The sequence below is a fragment of the Pseudophryne corroboree genome, chromosome 12 (genome assembly GCF_028390025.1).
Source record: "Pseudophryne corroboree isolate aPseCor3 chromosome 12, aPseCor3.hap2, whole genome shotgun sequence".
Classification (NCBI taxonomy): Eukaryota; Metazoa; Chordata; class Amphibia; order Anura; family Myobatrachidae; genus Pseudophryne; species Pseudophryne corroboree.
Genome location: NC_086455.1, coordinates 47,728,541 through 47,751,612, shown reverse-complemented (window position 1 = coordinate 47,751,612; position 23,072 = coordinate 47,728,541). Strand labels below are relative to the sequence as shown.

General features: G+C 45.6%; 1 protein-coding gene across 2 annotated transcripts in view; it reads left to right on the top strand.

Annotated features, from left to right (window-relative positions):
- The window catches only part of STRN3 (striatin 3), a 131,837-nt gene that overhangs the window by 48,704 nt on the left and 60,061 nt on the right, over positions 1–23,072 (top strand). For both annotated transcript variants that reach the window (XM_063947458.1, XM_063947459.1), the window contains exons 4-6: positions 1,893–1,974; positions 11,300–11,479; positions 14,007–14,136. In XM_063947458.1, coding sequence (XP_063803528.1) covers positions 1,893–1,974; positions 11,300–11,479; positions 14,007–14,136 — 392 coding nt within the window. The remainder of the gene's footprint in view (positions 1–1,892; positions 1,975–11,299; positions 11,480–14,006; positions 14,137–23,072) is intronic.

Sequence of the window (23,072 nt, the reverse complement as noted above, 5' to 3'; positions counted from 1 at the left end):
ACGCAGATCTTGGACCTGTCTACACGCCCTCATTTTGAAGAACTGTGCCGGGTGCTGCTACACATGAGCATAAAAGGTCTTGCACATGCGTAGATCCCCAAACATCGTATTTATGCACAAACCATCAGGTTTTGCATAGATATTTATTAGTCCCTGTATCCGGTGTTCAGTGCCTTACAGCATCCTCCCTTTGAGCTGTCAGCTGAAACTCAACATCGATATTCATACTAAGGGGGATATGTACTAAGCAATGATAAAAGTGGTGAAGTGAGCCATTGGAGAAGTTGCCCATGGCAACCAATTAGCGTTGACGTAACATTTCTAATTTGCATACTTTACAAGTGTATGGAGCAGCTGATTGGTTGCCATGGGAAATTTCTCCACTGGCTCACTTCCCCACTTTTATCACTGCTTAGTACGTTTCCCCCAATGTCTCAGAATTGCCTGTTACATCTGCCTGCTTACAGTGGAAGTCTCCAAAATCTCCCCGCGATTTCCGACATATATAACGTTTCTGGAAGTTGGCAGCCAGCTACATTCCCTCCTATACGTTTGTAAATACAGTAAGAAAATCTGGATTCCTAGTCCCACAGTGAGGTTTAGTTATTATGTTTCTGTGACGAACAGCAGGGATTCATGACATATGTCTCAACTATTTTTGCTTGTGATATTGAATTTACCTCCTCCTCCTGACTGCAGTTGCCCAACCCTCACATTCTTGAAGTTGCCAGCAAAAAGTATAATTTAGTCACTTGACCATTCTACTTTAGCCTAGTCCTAAAGTGACCGCAGTACTGCCACCATAGATCTATTACAGTCATTGCTCTGAAAACTCTGCTTTAATGAGATCACTAAATGATTAAACCTAAAATACTAGCTGCAATAATAAGTATCAATCGTGCTTACAATTTATATATCCAAATATCTGAGTCTATCGGAACTAAAGGATTTCACTGTGGATGTTGCACGTTTTTTTTTTTCTTGCACACCAGACTTCTGTTAGTAAGAGCATTCTGATCAATCTATTTAATTCTAAAATAGTAGGTAACCAATCAGGGCTGTGGTACAAAATGGTGATATGTTCAGAGTGTCAAATGCCAACTTTGTGAATGTTGGCCATGGAGAGATCCTTTGGCGAGGTGAGTATTACTAAACCTAACCAGAGCCTGACCATAAATGTATAAAACAAACACAATTAAAACTGTAATAAAAAAAACTACTCACAACTGTCACATTCTGACCTGAAAGAGAATGGATATTGTACCTAAAAGAGAATAGATATTGGATTTATTTACCAATCAGGATGTTAGATCCTTTTAGGAGTATTTGGAAGTTTGTTATTAGAATGCACAACCGTAAACTGTAGGCCAGATTCACTCACTCGTAAGTGGCCGGCAGTGTTGTCCGATGTGTCCCTGTAGCCGGTTTCTGCTCGTAGTCTATGGAGGTCCGAGGAAATAACGCTTCTGTAAGTGTGCTTCCCGCAGCACGCATCTACCTGAATATTCCCCTGTGAATCTTACAGTATTTGTGTCCATGTTGTATGTCTGTATTACACGCCTGTTTGTTCTGTTTTCATCGTATAATGGAACATTTCACTGCCTTCTATAATTGCACCAGCTTTGTTTAGGAGGTGTAACCCTTTTATATAGCCGATAACTCGGTGTAAATAGTCTCAAAGTTAATATTTGGTCCGAGTGGTCTAACAATATCAAAAACATGGTCATTGTGCCACTTATTCATGCGAATACATAGAAATGATAGAAAGCGACCTATGATGCTGAACGCCTGATGCAGGGAGAATATATTTCATTGGTGTCCTTTGAGGTGCAGTTGTGGCAAGTAAATTATCCTGTTTACATGAGTTCTCCTCATTTCCTCTTGCCTTTCAGAAGAAACCAAAGAATCAGAGATCCCCCCAGGGCCTCAGAATAGCCAGCTGACCTGGAAACAAGGCCGGCAGCTGTTAAGACAGTAAGTAAATAAGTCAACACGTGACAGATTTGGTTACGTCTCCTAATACTCTTTCTGGCAGGTTGAAATGCAGAGATGTTGTGTTTATGCTGACTAATCATCATGGTTCATAGGTTAAATGCATTGCATTATTTCTGGGAAAATCAGATTTGAAATGGTAATGAGCAGTGTGTCGGCCTTAGCCCGAATAACTCATTTCCTGTAGTCAGAGAACTAAGAGGTCAATCAAAGTAAATGCGAAGGGTGCGAGTTGCTGTTGCTGCCGTGTTTCAGGTTCCAGCAGTTGCACCCTAACTTGCACCCCTCTGCCTGAATTCATTCAAAAGTGTTAGCAACCCTATGGGGCTGTGAGCACCTCGTGTGAGATCAGGCTGCCGTAAATCGTGACTGTTGGCACACTGACTCCCCATGCCGGAAAACTCGCACCTAATTTGTATGGACCCCATAGTGTGCTAACAGTTATGCACTTAAAGATATCTGCACATGTAACCGGTGGTGTTAAAAGTGCGCTTTCCAACACTGTAGATCGCCAGTAGAAATACAGATAAACCACTTTGTGTGCCAAGAGAGGGCATTCACGTGTGGGTGTATTCTAGAGTATTGGTGGTTTGATTACCAGCAGCAAAGCACAGGTTCTAAATACTTCAGTAGTTGTTACTTGGCCATCAGAAGTCATACATAAATATGTTTTTTATTATAATGTCGGTTTTCCACAATAATTTAAGGGGGAATTATATTGAATGCAAATCACCTGGTTTTGTATTGTATATTAATGGCCCCTATAAATCCAGCAGCTGAAGATCACCGTGGGTGGCTTTGAAATGCACAGTATAGGACATTTAGCCGTTTATTTTCAGGGGTGTGGTGTGAGTTGCCGGCGGCCGGGTCCCCAGCGGCCAGCATACCGGCGCTGGGATCCCGACCGCCTGCTTGCCGACAGCGGGGCCAGCGCAGATGAGCCCCTTGCGGGCTCGCTGCGCTCGCCAAACTGCAGGCACGGTGGCGCGCCACGCTATCTGTTCTCCCTCCAGGGGAGTCGTGAACCCCCAAGAGGGAGAAAAGGTGTCGGTATGCCGGTTGTCGGGATTCCGGCGCCGGTATACTGTGCACCAGGATCCACACAACCGGTATACTGAATACCACCCATTTTCAGAGGACCTGCAGCATGGGATTGTTCTGTGCTGATCCAATAACTCAGATTAGTCCTTTGCTCCGCAGCCCAGTTGTGATGACAGGTTAACTGGGTCAAAGTGAGAGATTAGGCGTTTAGGAACGGCACATGGCAAATTCTGTACATAAGTGAGATCTTGCATTAAGTAGGACATTTTACCCTAGCTTAATAGAATTAGCTGTTTGGTGGGCTGTAGTCACTGAGGTGCCTGGACGATATAAAGCTTTTCTTCCACATCTCACCCTGTATATTCTGTGTGTTTTTGAGTCATTTGTGTTTCCTAGAGTTGTCATGCATTGCATTTTACTGTAATAGAGTACAAATGGTGTCTCCAGTATACAGAATGCTTGGGACCAGAAGTATTTTGGAAATGGGGCCTAGTCTAAACATAATACGCATTTATGATTCATACACACCTAACACAAATAGCCCAAAGATAATTTTATACAATACTTTTAATAAATTTGTTCATTATACTCCATTTGTGTACATTGAACCATCAGAAAGCGGTTGTGCCACTATCTCAGTCGCACTCATGTAATTACGGATTTGGGGGGCTCGATATGTATTTTCAATGAAAGTCTCTTGGGAAGTAAATATTTAAATACCCTAATATTTTGTGTTGCAAAACCAACTGAACAATGGGTCTTACATTCGCCATGGCTCTTGGCTATAGAAGCTGTTCAGCATGTACAATCTGTAATGTGTGCATTGGATGAATCAAAACCCATGTAACCAATCCAGCAAAATTCTCCCGACAGTTTTAGGGATGAATTCAGTTAGCCGCGGTACTTTTACAGTGGGCTTTTAGCTGCCAGGTAATGTGCCCAGAGCTATTTAATTTTCTGCAGCGGGGTAAACTGGGATTCCACAGGGAATACATCGGAGGTGTAGAGTTGGATATTCATCTGAGGCACCAACAGGCTAAAGCTTTAACTGTTCCCAGGAAGCATTGCAACACCTCCTCTAGAACCACGCCTCCAGGCACTTGGAGCTCAGTTTTGGAAGTTGGTGTCTGCCAGTGTAGGTCACTAACAGGTGGGGCTGCGCTAGGCAACCCTGAAAAGAGCTTTTTAAGAAGACTTCAAGGGCCGCAGCACTACTTATGTCAGTCTAACATTCTGTGCTGCGGCTCCATCACCTCCCCAGCAGCGTTGCATACTCCCACGGCCGGGCTCCCGGGTACTTGCAGCGGAGGCGCACCGGTCATCAGGCACACCACTGCTGACACTCTCCAGGATTGCTTGGCTGCACATCAGGGAGGAGGTAAGAGGGTCCCCCAAGTGGAACCCGCCGGAAAATCGCGCTCCGGTTGCGGTCCCAGGAGACGGACTGCGCCGCTGGCGTGGACACTGTACTACACAGGGACCCCACTATATCCACCAGGGCAAGGGAGCACAGGTCAGATTTACCAAAATCTGTTTGATATAGGCTCCACAGTACTCGGTGGTGAGGGCCAGCATAGGGGATAAGGCGCTGACCTGTAGCCCCTCCCCCCAGCTCCAGGCGCCATCTACTGCTGGTGTTCCCGCCCTGGAGCTGCATTTCTCTCTACCTCACTCCCTGACAGAGATTTTGGCGCCATCTTCACTACTAGCTGGGCTGATCTCCGGGACTGCAGGGCTCGGTCTCCTCTGTAAAGCCGCCTGCCTCATCAGCGCTGTGTATTTAAGTATTCTGCATGTCATTTTAGATAGTGTTAGTTAAGTACAAGTGTACTGCTATCTGAATATTTAGCACAAGTATTCTGTGATATACATCCAGTATCTACTGTGCATTGTTATATCTATACTCGTACACATTTGTAAATTTAGGGTGGTCTTCTGTTTGCCGGCTGTCGGGATCCCGGCGCACATTATACCGGCTCCGCAAATCCAGACAACTGGCATACCGACACTTTATCTCCCACTTGGGGAACTACGACCCCCCTAGAGGGAGAATAAATAGCACCACTGTGCCCACAGCGTGGCGAGTGCAGCGAGCCCGCAAGGGGCTCATTTGCGCTCACCACGCTGTTGGGATTCCGGCGCTGGTATGCTGGTCGCTGGCATACAATACTACACCCGTAAATTTACTAGTCCAGTGCAGTTATATTGTTTATATGTAATAACTTCTGCATTGTGCATGTGACTGAGTGTGCCTGTAGCTGTTGTGTGGGATTCCATTCTCCTGTATCACATATTGCTATCATTTTTATTCTGTACTCTGAGGGTCTAGGTGCAACAGGGTCCTATATATAGCGATATATAGATATAGTGTTACACAGAATATACAATTTGGTATTTTTACTGTGTGTTTCAGTCACCTCATACCGCTTAAATCCTCTGTTTTGTGTCCTGTGTTTACTGTCACATAACATAGGTTTTTTTTTGCAGTTATTGTGTGTGTCTGGCTATATTGTACTGTTACGCCCTAAGGCTACACTCCTTATAATGTCTGCCACACAGGGTGGGACATCCGCGGACGCTTCTGCATCCTGCAGTATTGGCGCCACTGATTCACCTGAGGGGGAAGTTTTAGCTGCTGGCTCAGGGGCTGAATGCCATACACCCAGTCAACCTGCGGCACCTGTGGCCAGTCAGGACCCACCTTGGGTAGAGTTCTCAAGTATGCTGCGTACACTTGTGACAAGTCTTACACCCCCCTGTGGGACCTCCAGTGCCATTGCAGCAACATATTGTCCTTGGGCGGATACTCTGTCTACCCAATTAAAACAATGAAATCAATCCTTGGTTAAATAAAAGTCTACCCCACGCCCCTATGGGGCCAAGGGGTCATCTAAACGGGTCATTTCTTCCTTACAATCCACTAATATTTCGGATAATTCTTCCGATGAGGATGGGGGAATATACTGATCCGTCAGACACGGATACAGTTGCTTCTGATGAGGAATCTACAACCCAGGTTGATGTTCCTGACCTAGTGGAGGCTATTAAGCTAATTCTTCAAATAGATGATAACATTGAGCCTACTACTGCGTCTAAGAAACCTGATAAGTTTATACATCAGGAGGTTGCTAAAGTAGTCTTACCACATTCTGACCACTTAATTGACATACGTCAGGAATCCTGGTCATCGCCAGGAAAGACATTTCCCTGTCTAAAAAGATGCTAGCTCATTATCCTATCCCTGCGGAATTGAGTAACAAGTTGGAAACTGCACCACCGGTGGACTCATGTCGCCCGTCTTGTGGTGTCTTCTACTCTGCCTGTTAGCACTGTCCCCTCACTGAAGGAACCGACGGATAAGCGTGTGGAGGGATGCCTGAAGTCTATATACTCTCTTACTGGTATGGTACATAGACCCACTATGGCAGCCTCCTGGGCTGTGAAAGTAATTAAACCATGGGTTCAGGCAATTGAGGATGAGCTGCCTCGGGATTTTTCTGACACTGTCAGACAATATCTGTCTTATTACCACAGCCTCCCACTATATTCAGGATTCGGGTTCTGATTCAGGTGTAATGGCGGCCAAGGCATCTACTACGTCTATCCTGGCTCGTCGAATTATGTGGTTGAGGTATTAGAAGGTGGACCTGGGCTCCAAATTAACCTTGGAGGTGCTCCCTTTTAAGGGAGAAATCCTATTTGGGGAGGATCTGAACAAGATTGTAACTGACTTGGCTACTGCCAAGAGTGCATGTCTCCCAAATACTAATCCTTCTTCTCCGAAGGCTAAGAGTACCACCTTTCGTTCCTTTTGACCTCCAGGGAAAGCAAAGAGTCAAGCATATCAGGCTCGTGTTTCCAAAACCACTAAGCCTAAATCTAAACCAGGCCTGGCCAACCTGTGGCTCTCCAGCTGTTGCATCATGCTTTGCCACAGTTTTGCTATTAAGGAATGGTAAAACTGTGGCAGGGCATGCTGGGATGTGTAGTTTCACAACATCTGGAGAGCCACAGGTTGGCCAGGCCTGATCTAAACAATCCTGGGCTGGCCGTCAGCCTGCTTCTAGACAAGACAAGCCTGCCGCATGACGGGGCGGGCCTCCCCCTAGGGGACGCCAAGGTGGTAGGCCGACTTCTGCAGTTCGCCCAGGCCTGGTTAAAGACCACTTCGGACGCCTGGGTGCAGGAAGTTGTCTCTCACGAGTATGCAATGTCTTTCAGGAGACGTCCCTCCTCGACAGTTTTGCACAAAGGTTATCCCTGCGGATCCATTAAAAGCGCAAGCTTTCCACTTGGTTGTACAATCCCTCCTGGACGCAGTAGTGCTAGTGCCCGGTACCTCTGTCTCAGAGAGGCAGGGAATACTATTCGACCCTGTTTCTAGTTCCGAAGCCAAATGGTTCCTTCCAGCCTATACTCAACCTCAAATCATTGAGCAAGTTTGTGAGAGTACTCAAATTCCATATGGAAATTCTGCGCTCTATAGTGCTGGCCATGGAACCCGAAGACTATGTGGTATCCCTGGACATACGGGATGCTTACCGGCACATTCCTATAGCCACGTCGCATCAACAATATCTGCAGGTTTGCTATTGGCATCCTACATTATCAATTCCAGGTACTGCCTTTTGGATTGGCCATGGCCCCTCCGATCTTCACCAAGGTCATGGCCATGATGACTACTCTTCGCCGCCATCAGGGAATCAGGATCATGCCGTTTCTGGAAGACTTGCTGATCCCGATCCCAAGTTCTCCTCAGTCACCTGGAACTGACGGTCCAATTCCTACAAGCCCACGGGCGGCTCATCAACTGGAAAAAGTCCTCGCTGGTCGCTGCTCAGAGCATGGTGCACCTGGGGGTACTACTGGACACACATCCAGCGATTGTTTTTGTCTCCAGAGAAAGTCCTGAAACTTCAGGACAGTATCAGATATTTCCTCTCTCGCCCAAGAGTGTCGATACTTGGCGATGCAAGTGCTAGGCCTCATGGTGTCTGCTTTCGACATGGTAGAGTACGCTCCGTATTATTCCCACCCTCTGCAGAGGTTAATCCTTTCTAAGTGGGAAGGCCTGCCCCATCGGATCAGGTCTCAAATGATCTCCTTGACTCTGGAGTTCGTCTGTCACTGACCTGGTGGTTACAGGACCAACAGTTGAGCAGGGGCTGTCCCTTCTGGATCTCCAGCTGGGTCCTCCTGTCAATGGATGCCAGTCTGTGGTTATGGGGCGCTGTGTTGGAGCAACACTCTCTCCAGGGTTGGTGGACCAGTGAGGAGTCTCTCCTCCCGTTAAATATTCTGGAATTGCGGACAGTGTTCAATGTGTTGACACTGGCCCTGCCTCTGGTACAGAACAGGCCTGTCCAAGTATAATCGAACAACGCCACCGCGGTGGCGTCCATAAATCATCAAGGCGTCACTCAAAGCCGCATGGCAATGCTGGAAGTATCAGAAATCCTCCGTTGGGCGGAATGCCATCTGCCAGCAATATTGGCAGTGTTCATCCCTGGAGTCCTCAACTGGGATGCGGATTTCCTCAGTCGTTGGGACGTTCACGCCAGAGAGTGGAGTCTTCATCCGGTAGTCTTTCAACTCCTAGTGGACAAGTGGGGGGAGAGTTCAAGCAGGAAGGAGGAATACTACTTCTAGTCGCTCCAGCGTGACCCAGACGGCATTGGTTCTCAGACCTGCAGGGTCTATCAATAGAGCATCCTCTTCTACTTCAACGCCCAGATCTCCTTGTTCAGGGCCCTTGTGTCTATCCGGACCTGGCCAGACTGGCTTTGACGGCGTGGCTCTTGAAGCTTCACTCCTGAGAGCCAAGGGATTCTCTGAGGCGGTTATTCAAACTATGTTGAAGGCCCGCAAACCGGCTTCTGCATGGATTTATTACAGGGTCTGGAACGCTTACTTCACATGGTGTGCTGCTAAGAATTATGATGCCTATTCGTTCAGAACTTCTAGGCTTTTGGCTTTTCTGCAACAAGGCCTAGATTTAGGCCTTCGTCTGGCCTCCCTCAAGGCTCATATATCTGTGTGGTTTCAGAGAAAAATTGCGTCTATTCCTGACGTTCATACTTTCACCCAAGGCATTTTACGGATTCGGCCTCCCTATGTCCCTCCTGTGGCTCCATGGGATCTGTCTCTGTTGTTTTAAATGCCCTACAAGAGTCTCCATTTGAATCTCTTGACTCTGTGGATCTTAAATGTCTTACACTTAAGGTCATGTTTCTATTGGCTATTGCCTCTGCTAGGAGGGTGTCTGACTTAGGCGCCTTGTCCTGTGGTCCACCCTTTCTGATTTTTCAGTGACATGGCAGTTCTTCGAACTCGCCCTGGTTATCTACATAAGGTGGTGTCATCTTTTCATCTTAACCAAGAGATTGTGGTTCCGGCCTTTATCTCTTCTTGTTTGTCCTCCAAAGACCGGTCCTTGGATGTGGTACGGGCTCTCCATGTTTATGTAGAGAGGACTGCCTCCCTCAGGAGGTCAGATACCCTTTTTGTACTTTTTGGTTTTCACAAACGTGGCTGGCCGTCAAATAAGCAAACCTTGGTCAGATGGATTAGAATGGTGATTGCACAAGCCTATGCACAGGCTGGTCTTCCAGCTCCTGCTGCTATCAAAGCCCATTCTACACGGTCTGTTAGACCTCCTTGGGCGGCCCATCGTGTGGCGCGTTCGCTGAATAATTGTGCAAGGCGGCTACGTGGTCCTCAGTGAACACGTTCATTAGGTTCTATGCTTTTGATACATCCGCCTCCCAGGGTGCTTCCTTTGAACGCTGTGTTCTTGTGCCCGCTACGGTGTGTCCCCTCCCATGAGGAACTGCTTTAGGACATCCTCGATGTTATTCCCTGTGGAATCCCAGTGTACCCCGCTGCAAAAAAGGAGATTTATGGTAAGAACTTACCTTTGTTAAATCTCTTTCTGCGAGGTATACCACCCTGGCGCACTTAGCTTCTTTGGGTTTGGATGGCATTAGCCATAGCTTCTTTGGGTTTGGATGGCATTAGCCTCTAGTCCTTTCTCCTGTCGTGAGAATGTGGGTCTATCGTCTTTTACCTGCTACTGCATTGGACTGGTTAACGAAACTGAGCTCCAGTGCCTGTAGGCGGGGTTATAGAAAAGACAGTGCAATGCATCCTGGGAACAGTCAAAGCTTTAGCCTGTTGGTGCCTCGGATCACGATCCAACTCTACACCCTTGATGTATTCCCTGTGGAATCCAGTGTACCTCACAGAAAGAGATTTAACTATGGTAAGTCTGCCATAAATCTCCTTATATCCTGCAGCAAGGCACAAATTCTGGGTTAAGTTCCCGTAGCTATAAAATTACTACGTTCCGGAAACATCAACGGTGTACTTCTGCCCGCTTGAAGGTACCTGGGGAAGCTATTTAATACCTCTACGCTCTTTAAACTACAACTAAAATTCCCCTTTGTGTGTAATAGGGCCACTTTCTGTGAGATTGTTACATTTCAAAATACAAAAATAGTGAAAAATTAACAAAATAAATAGTTGATTAAATAGCAAGAACATATTCTACAATAGGCCACTTTAAAATACTGTATCATCCAATTTATTGAACATTTTACTATATGCCTTTTTGCGGAACACAGATTTAATAGATTGTTGTTTGGTATGTTTTTTAATGCATACCTTGCCCTCCACACAACTGGGGAAAACACATTGCTTAAAAGCTATGTTTTACTATTTGAAAAGGTCTCGGTCATGTTTATTGAGGGGACTCTCTGCCAGTATTGCGGCTGGCGGTATGCCGCTGTCTTAAGGGTAATAAGAATGTCTTATGAGCAATGTGTTCAGTTATAATATAGAATTATAAAAAATGTTAAGCATCCTTTTTAAGATTAAATTACACTACGGTTAAAATCTTGCTGTTTTTGTGTCTGACTTTTTTGAATCTTCTTCTCCCACAGTGGTTGTGTCACCAGGAGTCCCATAAAGGGGAATGTACAGATGGGTCCATGTTTATCTTGACCTTCAATAGGATTAACTGAGACTGGTCAAACGGACTTAATCCCCTGCTGTATTGTTCTCTGTATTGTATTGTAGCTGAGAACAATGGATGAAGGGTTTATGTTAATAAACCATGTTGTGCCTAGGCGCAGCAAACGAGCCAAGATAACCGTGGACCCATTTGTACTATCTGTGGGTGTCTCTGTAGCTTGTGTATTTAGCTGCTCAGCATCTCTTACACTCTCTCTCTCTCTCTCTCTCTCTCTCTCTCTCTCTCTCTGTGCAGGTATCTCCAAGAGGTCGGTTATACAGACACCATATTAGATGTTCGGTCACAAAGGGTACGCTCTCTCCTCGGTCTTTCTAGCTCTGAGCCAAATGGCTCCGTGGAAACCAAGAACCTAGAACAGATCCTCAATGGTGGAGACTCTCCTTCACTTAAGCAAAAGGGACAGGAAAACAAAAGGTAACTTGAGACAGCTGATCTCCGACTTAGCGCATACTGTACATTCATGTTGTCTGAGAGATAGAAAGATCTGGGGTAAATGTGTTAATGCTCGTTACGGGGGGAAAAGTTGTATGCTATACCGATTCTCCACCATGTAAGAAGGCTGTGGAGAGTGCGCAGCAGGCCGATATGTGAGGGCAATCGCTGACCGTTCCGACACCTGCAGCTGTCGATTTCAACAACTGCAGGTGGCGATGCCCTAGACCACAGCAGGGACAGAGCTGTCCTTGGTGGGTGCCGGTTCCGGAGCACGCAGGGGATCCGCGTGAATAGCGCGATTCCACGCAGGTGCACAAGAGCCGGCCCAGGACATGGAAACCCAGCGCTTCAGCACCGAGCTGAAGCGCTGCGTGCTCAGGGGACATCGCCAAAGCCTGTTGCAGCAGGCAAGATGTTAATACATCTTGTCAATGTCCTTTCCTGCTTCGCCCCGGTAATGAGGAGAAGCAGGAAGTGTTATAGCAGCACGATCCATGCCGCTATAATACATTTACCCCCTTTAAGAGAAATATTTGTTTATACACTTATATATCATTACAAAATGTGTGTATATAGATATTTATCTCAAATTCTCCATTTTGAAATGAAGCTAAAAATAATACAGCTGCCAGGTGTGGGAGTAGGGTTGAAGAAATATGCAGTTATCCTTTCAAAAAGGAGTTGAACATGTAAAATATAGGGTTCTCTTTGTTTTTTGTTTTTTGTTAAACGCCCTGCAGCATGTCACATTTTCGGAGGCCGCCATTATACTGTACCATCCTGGTTTGCTCTGGGACCTCGTTTCTCTCCCACTGCTCATTGTTTTGCTGCCCCCACATACATATTTACTAATTTTAATGTATGGAAGTAATGATTATGTAAATGAGATTTTTAGGCATATACAGTTGTGGAAAAATTACTTAGGATCATACAGGCCATCTATTCACAACAATGCAATGTCAATTCCTGGACTATCGAAATTACCAAACATGGGGGGGAAATGTAATAGGGTGTGAGAATCAGATAGTGATAGATTTTGGTAAAATTCTTCTGGGTTTTTTTTTAAGTGGCAATCCTTTTCAAGGCAAAACCAGGTTGATTTTGCCATGTAAATTATTGCCATTTTTAAAAAAAAACTGGAGCATTTTACCAAAATCTCGCTTTCTGATTCTCACACTCTATTACAATTTCCCTAATGGACTATAACCTTTCAGAATGACCTTTCGAAGTGGGTTGTATTGTTCTAGACTGTGTGCACAGCACGGCCGAAATTGGAAGATCTTTTCGGAAATTATTTCCTCTAAAATTCATTGTGGTTTTGGCACATATTGTGAGCATGCAAAAGATAGATTATGTAGACAAAGGTCTTGGTGATTACTGGTTCATCTAACACATGAGGTGCTTACGAAACATACTACAAGTAACACGAACAGATCATTGGAGAAATGAAACCATCAGATAACTCTACGAAGGCCAACCCACAATTGAATACTATATGAAAAATGTAAAGTGTTTCTGACATGTCTGCAGAATGATGCTTAAAATGACCATACAAGTGCCTAAATAACAAACGCCCTGATGGCCGGAAAATAGCATGTGATGCGCTAAAGAAAACATGGCTAAAGCAGATTTCCCCTTCCCTCCGACCATTGCACTTCCATATTGATGATGCCGAGCCTGCCATCGTAAACCGAGCCCAGTGGCATGCGTTTATTAGAGATTCCCTGCCTTTTGGATGTCACCGTGTCGACAAGTTTACCCTACTGGCGCTAACGACAATCTGGTCTAAATCTGATGCTTTGCAGCAGGAGGCCTAAAACCTCACACTCGGGGTAGATTATATACGGTATTTTAATAGTATATTATTTAGTTTTATTCCGATGTCTGGTATGGTATCGACATTAAAATTCTTGCATTGGTAGGCGTCTGGCTCTCGGCAGTTCTATAATACATCTTTGTGATACACATGGATATGTTGTGATGACTTGCTGAAGTAGGCATGGTTTCTGTAACCAGAGTGTACTTTCCACATACACTGGAATAAGAAACTTAATGGACTTTGAAAAGGGTTTATCCAGAGCTGTATTCTGGGCTTGCCAATACATAGAAAGTAACAGAAGAGGGGGCAAAATGTTGGGCAACTTTCCAGGAAACAAGGGGGTAGATGTATTAACCTAGAGAAGGCATAAGGAAGTGATAAAGCAGTGTTCAGTGCAAGGTGATAATGCACCAGCCAATCAGCTCCTAACTGTTAATTTACATATGGGAGCCCGATTGGCTGGTGTGTTTATCACCTTGCATTCATCACTGGTTTATCACTTCCTTATGCCTTCTCCAGGTTAATACATCTGCTCCAGTGTCGCTTGCAGACACCCTTTAAACATGTGCCTTCCCCTCGTCCTTGTGCACTGTCTTGCTGCATTGGTCACAAGTACTTTACATAATGCATTTCTGTGGCTATGCAGCATTATCCTTACTCTTTAATCATGGTGTTTGTTCCCTGTAGGAACTCAGGTGATGTCCTTGAAACATTTAACTTCTTAGAAAGCGGCGATGACAGTGATGAAGAATGTGATGGGGACATTATAGAGGATCTCATAGATGGAAAAGACCAACGGTTAAATAAAAAACATAAAGTAAGGTTGTGTTTTTGCTTTAACTTTATTTTCTAGTTTGTGTTTGTCATCTGGGATACGAATACATTTGGCATTCCTCTGCTGCAGGAAAAACTAATAATGCCCAGCAGTGACTGAGGACCGCTATAGTGATCACACAGTGCATGCTGCAGCTCAGAACTGTCGAATGGCAATACTTCCCATGCACTACATTTAATGCTAGGTACACACTAGGAAAATGGGACCAGCCTTCCGGCTGATCCATCAACCTGTCTGACAATTGAAAAAGTGCCTGCACACTTATGAAATGTTGGCCTGATACGTTGTTCCTGACGTCACAACTGGGCGGGCATTTACAGTCATCAGCGGCATCTGCAGCAACTATACGGTTAGTCAACTGACCACCTGTACACACAGCAGGGTGTAACAATCTATTGCACAGCCGATGCAATGGGTGGAATTCAATTGTTCATCGCACCCAATTTCCTGTTTAAAGTGATGGGAGGGGGGCGATATCCAATTGTGTCTTTTTTTCGCTCTTGTAGCAGCCACAGAGGTCTGGTTTATCCACGTAAAGTAGCTGAACCAGGCCAAAGTAATGGGCACAACGTGAAAAGTCCTGTTTGAGTGCTCAAACGGGTCACTTTTCGCTCACCACACCTGGGGATTGCAAGCTGAAATGCAGGCGCCAGCAGCTGATCACACCCAAATGAATTGATTAGCGCTGTTGGTTGACATCTACTGACTGCCAGCGATAAACCAATTGAATCTCACCCGATTTGTCTATGAATGATGACGTTCAGAGTTATCGCTGGTACACACCTGCCGAAGCACCCACGATATATCAACCGCTCAATTGAACGTCCAATATTTATTGGCCTGTGTATACTCGGCTTTAGATTTTAAAGTGTCTCCTCATTATGACTCAACTTATTCTGCTTTAATAAGTGTACAGTTGTGCAGTATAGGTATAATTCACTTCTGTATATTGAGCTACATATACTGTGTTCTATAGATAAACTACTGCCCTATATTTACTATTCATACAGTGTGTGTGTATATGTGTGTGTGTATATGTGTATATATATATTTCAATGCAGTTACCCGGCACTCAACGCCTCCCACTCTGGTATGCCCCGGTGCCCTCCGTCACTAGAACATGTAAATATGCAATGTATCGGCGGCACTCGCTGGGGAATTGTTCAGCATAAGAAGAGACACAGCAGAGCTGTGTCTCTTCTTATGCTGAACAAGTCCCCAGCAAGTGTATATATTAGAAAAGAATCAGCGGCACTTGGAAGGACTTGTAAACACGAATAATACCTGTAACCAACGTTTCGGTGCCACACAAACCCCTTTGTCAAGGTGAACCATACAATACAACAAACTTACCGTTTAAATAGAGAAGTCGAAGAGGAAAAGGCTACCAATAGACCCGCTGTGACTCCGTCCGAGGCCGCTGTCCCGACGCCGGAGAGTGATGACTGAGCTCCTGCGGCTGTCAGTCGCCTGGGCAACGCTCAGCGCTATCCAGGGACGCAGTCCGTTACCCAATTGCACCCATCTAAAACTGGCGTGTACTCACAGGGCAGCCGCGGTGTCTGGCTGCCATAGTGATGCTCGGCACTGTCGCCTCAGTTCGCTGGTATACATATACATCCACAGCGGCGGCACTCGTGGTAAAAAATGTCAGGATAAAGTATTTCTTTTCATATCGAAGTTTCAATGCTTGGCAGTATTTTCATCAGGACCTGATAAAAATGCTGCCAAGCATTGAAACGTCGATATAAAATGTCTATATATATATATATATATATATATATATATATATATATATATATATATATATATATATTTCTCTATCGTCCTAAGTGGATGCTGGGGTTCCTGAAAGGACCATGGGGAATAGCGGCTCCGCAGGAGACAGGGCACAAAAAAGTAAAGCTTTACTAGGTCAGGTGGTGTGCACTGGCTCCTCCCCCTATGACCCTCCTCCAGACTCCAGTTAGATTTTGTGCCCGAACGAGAAGGGTGCAATCTAGGTGGCTCTCCTAAAGAGCTGCTTAGAGAAAGTTTAGTTTAGGTTTTTTTCTTTACAGTGAGTCCTGCTGGCAACAGGATCACTGCAACGTGGGACTTAGGGGGAAAGTAGTAAACTCACCTGCATGCAGAGTGGATTTGCTGCTTGGCTACTGGACACCATTAGCTCCAGAGGGATCGAACACAGGCCCAGCCGTGGAGTCCGGTCCCGGAGCCGCGCCGCCGACCCCCTTGCAGATGCTGAAGCGTGAAGAGGTCCGGAAACCGGCGGCTGAAGACTCCTCAGTCTTCATAAGGTAGCGCACAGCACTGCAGCTGTGCGCCATTTTCCTCTCAGCACACTTCACTGGGCAGTCACTGAGGGTGCAGAGCGCTGGGGGGGGGCGCTCTGAGAGGCAAATATAAACCTTATACAAGGCTAAAAATACCTCACATATAGCCCATAGGGGCTATATGGAGATATTTAACCCCTGCCTGACTGGAAAAATAGCGGGAGAAGAACCCGCCGAAAAAGGGGCGGGGCCTATCTCCTCAGCACACGGCGCCATTTTCTGTCACCGCTCCGCTGGTCAGAACGGCTCCCAGGTCTCTCCCCTGCACTGCACTACAGAAACAGGGTAAAACAGAGAGGGGGGGCACATTAATGGCTATATATATATATATTAAAGCAGCTATAAGGGAGCACTTAATATAAGGATATCCCTTGTATATATAGCGCTTTGTGGTGTGTGCTGGCAGACTCTCCCTCTGTCTCCCCAAAAGGGCTAGTGGGTCCTGTCTTCATTAGAGCATTCCCTGTGAGTTTGCGGTGTGTGTCGGTACGTGGTGTCGACATGTATGAGGACGATATTGGTGTGGAGGCGGAGCAATTGCCAAATATGCAGATGTCACCCCCCAGGGGGTCGACACCAGAATGGATGCCTTTATTTGTGGAATTACGTGATGGTTTATCTTCCCTTAAACAGTCAGTTGAGGACATGAGGCGGCCGGACAATCAATTAATGCCTGTCCAGGCGCCTCAAACACCGTCAGGGGCTGTAAAACGCCCTTTGCCTCAGTCGGTCGACACAGACCCAGACACGGGCACTGATTCCAGTGACGACGGTAGAAATTCAAACGTATTTTCCAGTAGGGCCACACGTTATATGATTTTGGCAATGAAGGAGACGTTACATTTAGCTGATACTACAGATACCGTAAAACAGGGTATTATGTATGGTGTGAAAAAACTACAAACAGTTTTTCCTGAATCAGAAGAATTAAATGACGTGTGTGATGAAGCGTGGGTTGCTCCTGATAAAAAGTTGATAATTTCAAAAAAGTTATTGGCATTATACCCTTTCCCGCCAGAGGTTAGGGCGCGCTGGGAAACACCCCCTAAGGTGGACAAGGCGCTCACACGCTTATCCAAACAAGTGGCGTTACCCTCTCCTGAGACGGCCGCACTTAAGGATCCATCAGATAGAAAGATGGAAGTTATTCAAAAGAATATATACACACATGCAGGTGTTATACTACGACCAGCTATAGCAACTGCCTGGATGTGCAGTGCTGGAGTAGTTTGGTCAGAATCCCTGATTGAAAATATTGATACCCTAGATAGGGACAATGTTTTACTGTCGTTAGAACAAATAAAGGATGCATTTATCTATATGCGTGATGCACAGAGGGATATTTGCACACTGGCATCTCGGATGAGTGCTATGTCCATTTCAGCCAGAAGAGCCTTATGGACACGACAGTGGACAGGCGATGCGGATTCAAAACGTCACATGGAGGTTTTGCCGTATAAAGGGGAGGAGTTATTTGGAGTTGGTCTATCAGACTTGGTGGCCACGGCTACTGCCGGGAAATCCACTTTTTTACCTCAAGTCACTCCCCAACAGAGAAAGGCACCGACCTTTCAACCGCAGCCTTTTCGCTCCTACAAAAATAAGAGAGCAAAGGGCTTGTCGTACCTGCCACGAGGCAGAGGAAGAGGGAAGAGACACCAACAGGCAGCTCCTTCCCAGGAACAGAAGCCCTCCCCGGCTCCTGCAAAAACCTCAGCATGACGCTGGGGCCTCTCAAGCGGACTCGGGGACAGTGGGGGGCCGTCTCAAAAATTACAGCGCGCAGTGGGCTCACTCGCAGGTAGACCCCTGGATCCTGCAGATAATATCTCAGGGGTACAGGTTGGAATTAGAGACGGATCCTCCTCATCGTTTCCTGAAGTCTGCCTTACCAACCGTCTCTTCCGAAAGGGAGAGGGTGTTGGAAGCCATTCACAAGCTGTACGCTCAGCAGGTGATAGTCAAAGTACCCCTATTACAACAAGGAAAGGGGTATTATTCCACTCTATTTGTGGTACCGAAGCCGGATGGCTCGGTAAGGCCTATTCTAAATCTGAAGTCCTTGAACCTCTACATAAAAAAGTTCAAGTTCAAGATGGAGTCACTCAGAGCAGTGATAGCGAACCTGGAAGAAGGGGACTTTATGGTATCCTTGGACATCAAGGATGCGTATCTACACGTTCCGATTTACCCCGCACACCAGGGGTACCTCAGGTTCATTGTTCAAAACTGTCACTATCAGTTTCAGACGCTGCCGTTCGGATTGTCCACGGCGCCTCGGGTCTTTACCAAGGTAATGGCCGAGATGATGATTCTTCTTCGAAGAAAAGGCGTATTAGTTATCCCATACTTGGACGATCTCCTAATAAGGGCAAGGTCCAGAGAACAGCTGGAGACAGCTTTAGCACTATCTCAAGAGGTGCTAAGACAACACGGGTGGATTCTGAATATTCCAAAATCCCATTTAATCCCGACAACTCGTCTGCTGTTCCTAGGAATGATTCTGGACACGGTTCAGAAAAAGGTTTTCCTTCCAGAGGAAAAAGCCAAGGAGTTATCCGATCTGGTCAGGAACCTCCTAAAACCAGGAAAAGTGTCAGTACATCAATGCACAAGAGTCCTGGGAAAAATGGTGGCTTCTTACGAAGCAATTCCATTCGGCAGATTCCATGCAAGAATATTCCAAAGGGATCTGTTGGACAAATGGTCAGGGTCGCATCTGCAGATGCACCTGCGAATAACCCTGTCACCAAAGACAAGGGTGTCACTTCTGTGGTGGTTGCAGAAGGCTCACCTATTAGAAGGCCGCAGATTCGGCATTCAGGATTGGATCCTGGTGACCACGGACGCCAGCCTGAGAGGCTGGGGAGCAGTCACACAAGGAAGAAACTTCCAGGGAGTATGGACGAGTCTGGAAAAGTCTCTTCACATAAACATTCTGGAACTAAGAGCAATCTACAATGCTCTAAGCCAGGCGGAACTTCTCCTGCAAGGAAAGCCGGTGTTGATTCAGTCGGACAACATCACGGCGGTCGCCCATGTAAACAGGCAGGGCGGCACAAGAAGCAGGAGTGCAATGGCAGAAGCTGCCAAGATTCTTCGCTGGGCGGAGAATCACGTGATAGCACTGTCAGCAGTGTTCATCCCGGGCGTGGACAACTGGGAAGCAGACTTCCTCAGCAGACACGATCTTCATCCGGGAGAGTGGGGTCTACATCCAGAAGTCTTCAACATGTTAATAGACCGTTGGGAAAGACCAATTGTAGACATGATGGCGTCTCGCCTCAACAAGAAACTGGACAAATATTGCGCCAGGTCAAGAGATCCACAGGCAATAGCTGTGGACGCACTGGTAACTCCTTGGGTGTACCAGTCAGTGTATGTGTTTCCTCCTCTGCCGCTCATACCAAAGGTATTGAAGATCATACGGCAAAGAAGAGTAAGAACAATACTAGTGGTTCCGGATTGGCCGAGAAGGACTTGGTATCCGGAACTTCAAGAGATGCTCACGGACGAACCGTGGCCTCTACCTCTGAGAAGGGACCTGCTACAGCAGGGTCCCTGTCTTTTTCAAGACTTACCGCGGCTGCGTTTGACGGCATGGCGGTTGAACGCCAGATCCTAAAAGGGAAAGGCATTCCAGAAGAAGTCATTCCTACCTTGATTAAGGCACGGAAGGAAGTCACCGTGAAACATTATCACCGCATTTGGCGAAAATATGTAGCGTGGTGCGAGGATCGGAGGGTTCCGACGGAGGAATTCCAACTGGGTCGTTTCCTACATTTCCTGCAATCAGGATTATCTATGGGTCTCAAATTGGGATCCATTAAGGTTCAAATTTCGGCCCTGTCAATATTCTTCCAAAAAGAATTGGCCTCTGTCCCTGAGGTCCAGACTTTTGTCAAGGGAGTACTGCATATACAGCCTCCTGTGGTGCCTCCGGTGGCACCGTGGGATCTAAATGTAGTTTTAGATTTCCTCAAATCCCATTGGTTTGAACCATTGAAAAAGGTGGATTTGAAATATCTCACATTGAAAGTGACTATGTTACTAGCCCTGGCCTCTGCCAGGAGAGTATCTGAATTGGCGGCTTTATCTTATAAAAGTCCTTATCTAATCTTCCATTCGGATAGGGCAGAACTGCGGACTCGTCCGCATTTTCTCCCTAAAGTGGTATCAGCATTTCATCTGAACCAACCTATTGTGGTGCCTGCGGCCACTAGCGACTTGGAGGACTCCAAGTTGTTGGACGTTGTCAGAGCCTTAAAAATATACATTGCAAGGACGGCTGGAGTCAGAAAATCTGACTCGCTGTTTATATTGTATGCACCCAACAAGTTGGGCGCACCTGCTTCTAAGCAGTCGATTGCTCGTTGGATTTGTAACACAATTCAACTTGCACATTCTGTGGCAGGCCTGCCACAGCCTAAAACTGTAAAAGCCCACTCCACAAGGAAGGTGGGCTCATCTTGGGCGGCTGCCCGAGGGGTCTCGGCATTACAACTCTGCCGAGCAGCTACGTGGTCGGGGGAGAACACGTTTGTAAAATTTTACAAATTTGATACCCTGGCAAAGGAGGACCTGGAGTTCTCTCATTCGGTGCTGCAGAGTCATCCGCACTCTCCCGCCCGTTTGGGAGCTTTGGTATAATCCCCATGGTCCTTTCAGGAACCCCAGCATCCACTTAGGACGATAGAGAAAATAAGAATTTACTTACCGATAATTCTATTTCTCGGAGTCCGTAGTGGATGCTGGGCGCCCATCCCAAGTGCGGATTATCTGCAATACTTGTACATAGTTATTGTTAACTAATTCGGGTTATTGTTAAGGAGCCATCTTTAAGAGGCCCTTTCTGTTGTCATACTGTTAACTGGGTTTAGATCACAAGTTGTACGGTGTGATTGGTGTGGCTGGTATGAGTCTTACCCGGGATTCAAAATGCCTCCCTTATTGTGTATGCTCGTCCGGGCACAGTACCTAACTGGAGTCTGGAGGAGGGTCATAGGGGGAGGAGCCAGTGCACACCACCTGACCTAGTAAAGCTTTACTTTTTTGTGCCCTGTCTCCTGCGGAGCCGCTATTCCCCATGGTCCTTTCAGGAACCCCAGCATCCACTACGGACTCCGAGAAATAGAATTATCGGTAAGTAAATTCTTATTATATATATATATATATATATATATATATATATATATATATATATATATATATATATATATGTATGTATGTATGTATGTGTATATGTATGTATGTGTATATATAATATATGAGAGAGAGAAAAACCAGCGCCAGTTGTGAAACAACTACCTTAGTAAATATATAAATAATAACTGTCCAAATAATGACACTCCCTTGGTACAAAGGATGTCAGCAGGCTCTTAAGTAAGTCAGCAGTGGTAAGCCGCTGTTTTTTTACATGGAAGACAAGAATATGAGCTTCAGCGACCAATGGTGTCAGTTGTTAAGGAACAGATGATATTCAAAAATTTCAAATGTACATTTATTCTAAATAAAACCAGTAATTATAATCGGAGCAACTCTAAAAAGATTCAAACTAACAGTGTTTAGATCTAAACAATTATTGAAAACACATTCTATAATTAGTAAAAAAAAAATTTTTTTATATGAAAGTAAAAAATAAATATGTAAAGTTCATATAATAAGCTCTTAGCTTTAGTATGGAGGTCAGTCTAGGGAACGATCATGGAGTAACCAACGTGTTTCGTCCGTCAGGACTTCATCAAGGGACCCTTGACACACACACACACTGAAATCTAGTGTCCATACTATTAGTATAAAAGTGCATATACACACACACAATAATAATTAAGTATATGAGGACTGCTTGAGAAAATCTGAAAAACAAGACTGAGATGCGCTCAGTGTTGCTGTACCCTAAAGGTGACCAGCATGTATGCACTTGAATTAGAAAGTGAATAATATCCCAGTGTTCAATGTACAGTGCATCTGGAAAGTATTCACAGCGCTTAATTTCCACATTTTGTTATGTTACAGCTTTATTCCAAAGTGGAATAAATATTTTTTTCCCCTCAAAATTCTTTACACCATACCCCATAACGATAACAAGAAAAAAGTTTTTTTGAGATTTTTACACATTTATTAAAAATAAAAAACTAAGAAATCACATATACATAAGTATTCACAGCCTTTGCTCAATACTTTGTTGATGCACCTTTGGCAGCAATTACAGCCTTAGGTCTTTTTGAATATGATGACACAGGCTTGGCATACCGATCTTTGGGCAGTTTCGCCCATTCCTCTTTGCATCACCTATCAAGCTCCATCAGGTTGAATGGGAAGCGTCAGTGCGCAGCCATTTTCAGATCTCTCCAGAGATGTTCAATCTGCTTCAAGTCTGGTCTCTGGCTGGGCCACTCAAGGACATTCACAGAGTTGTCCTGAAACTACTCCATTGTTATCTTGGCTGTGTGCTTAGGGTCCTTGTCCTCCTGAAAGATGAACAGTTGCCCCAGTCTGAAGTCAAGAGTGCTTTGGCACATGTTTTCATCCAGGATGTCTCTGCATTGCTGCATTCATCTTTCCCTCTATCCTGACTAATCTCCC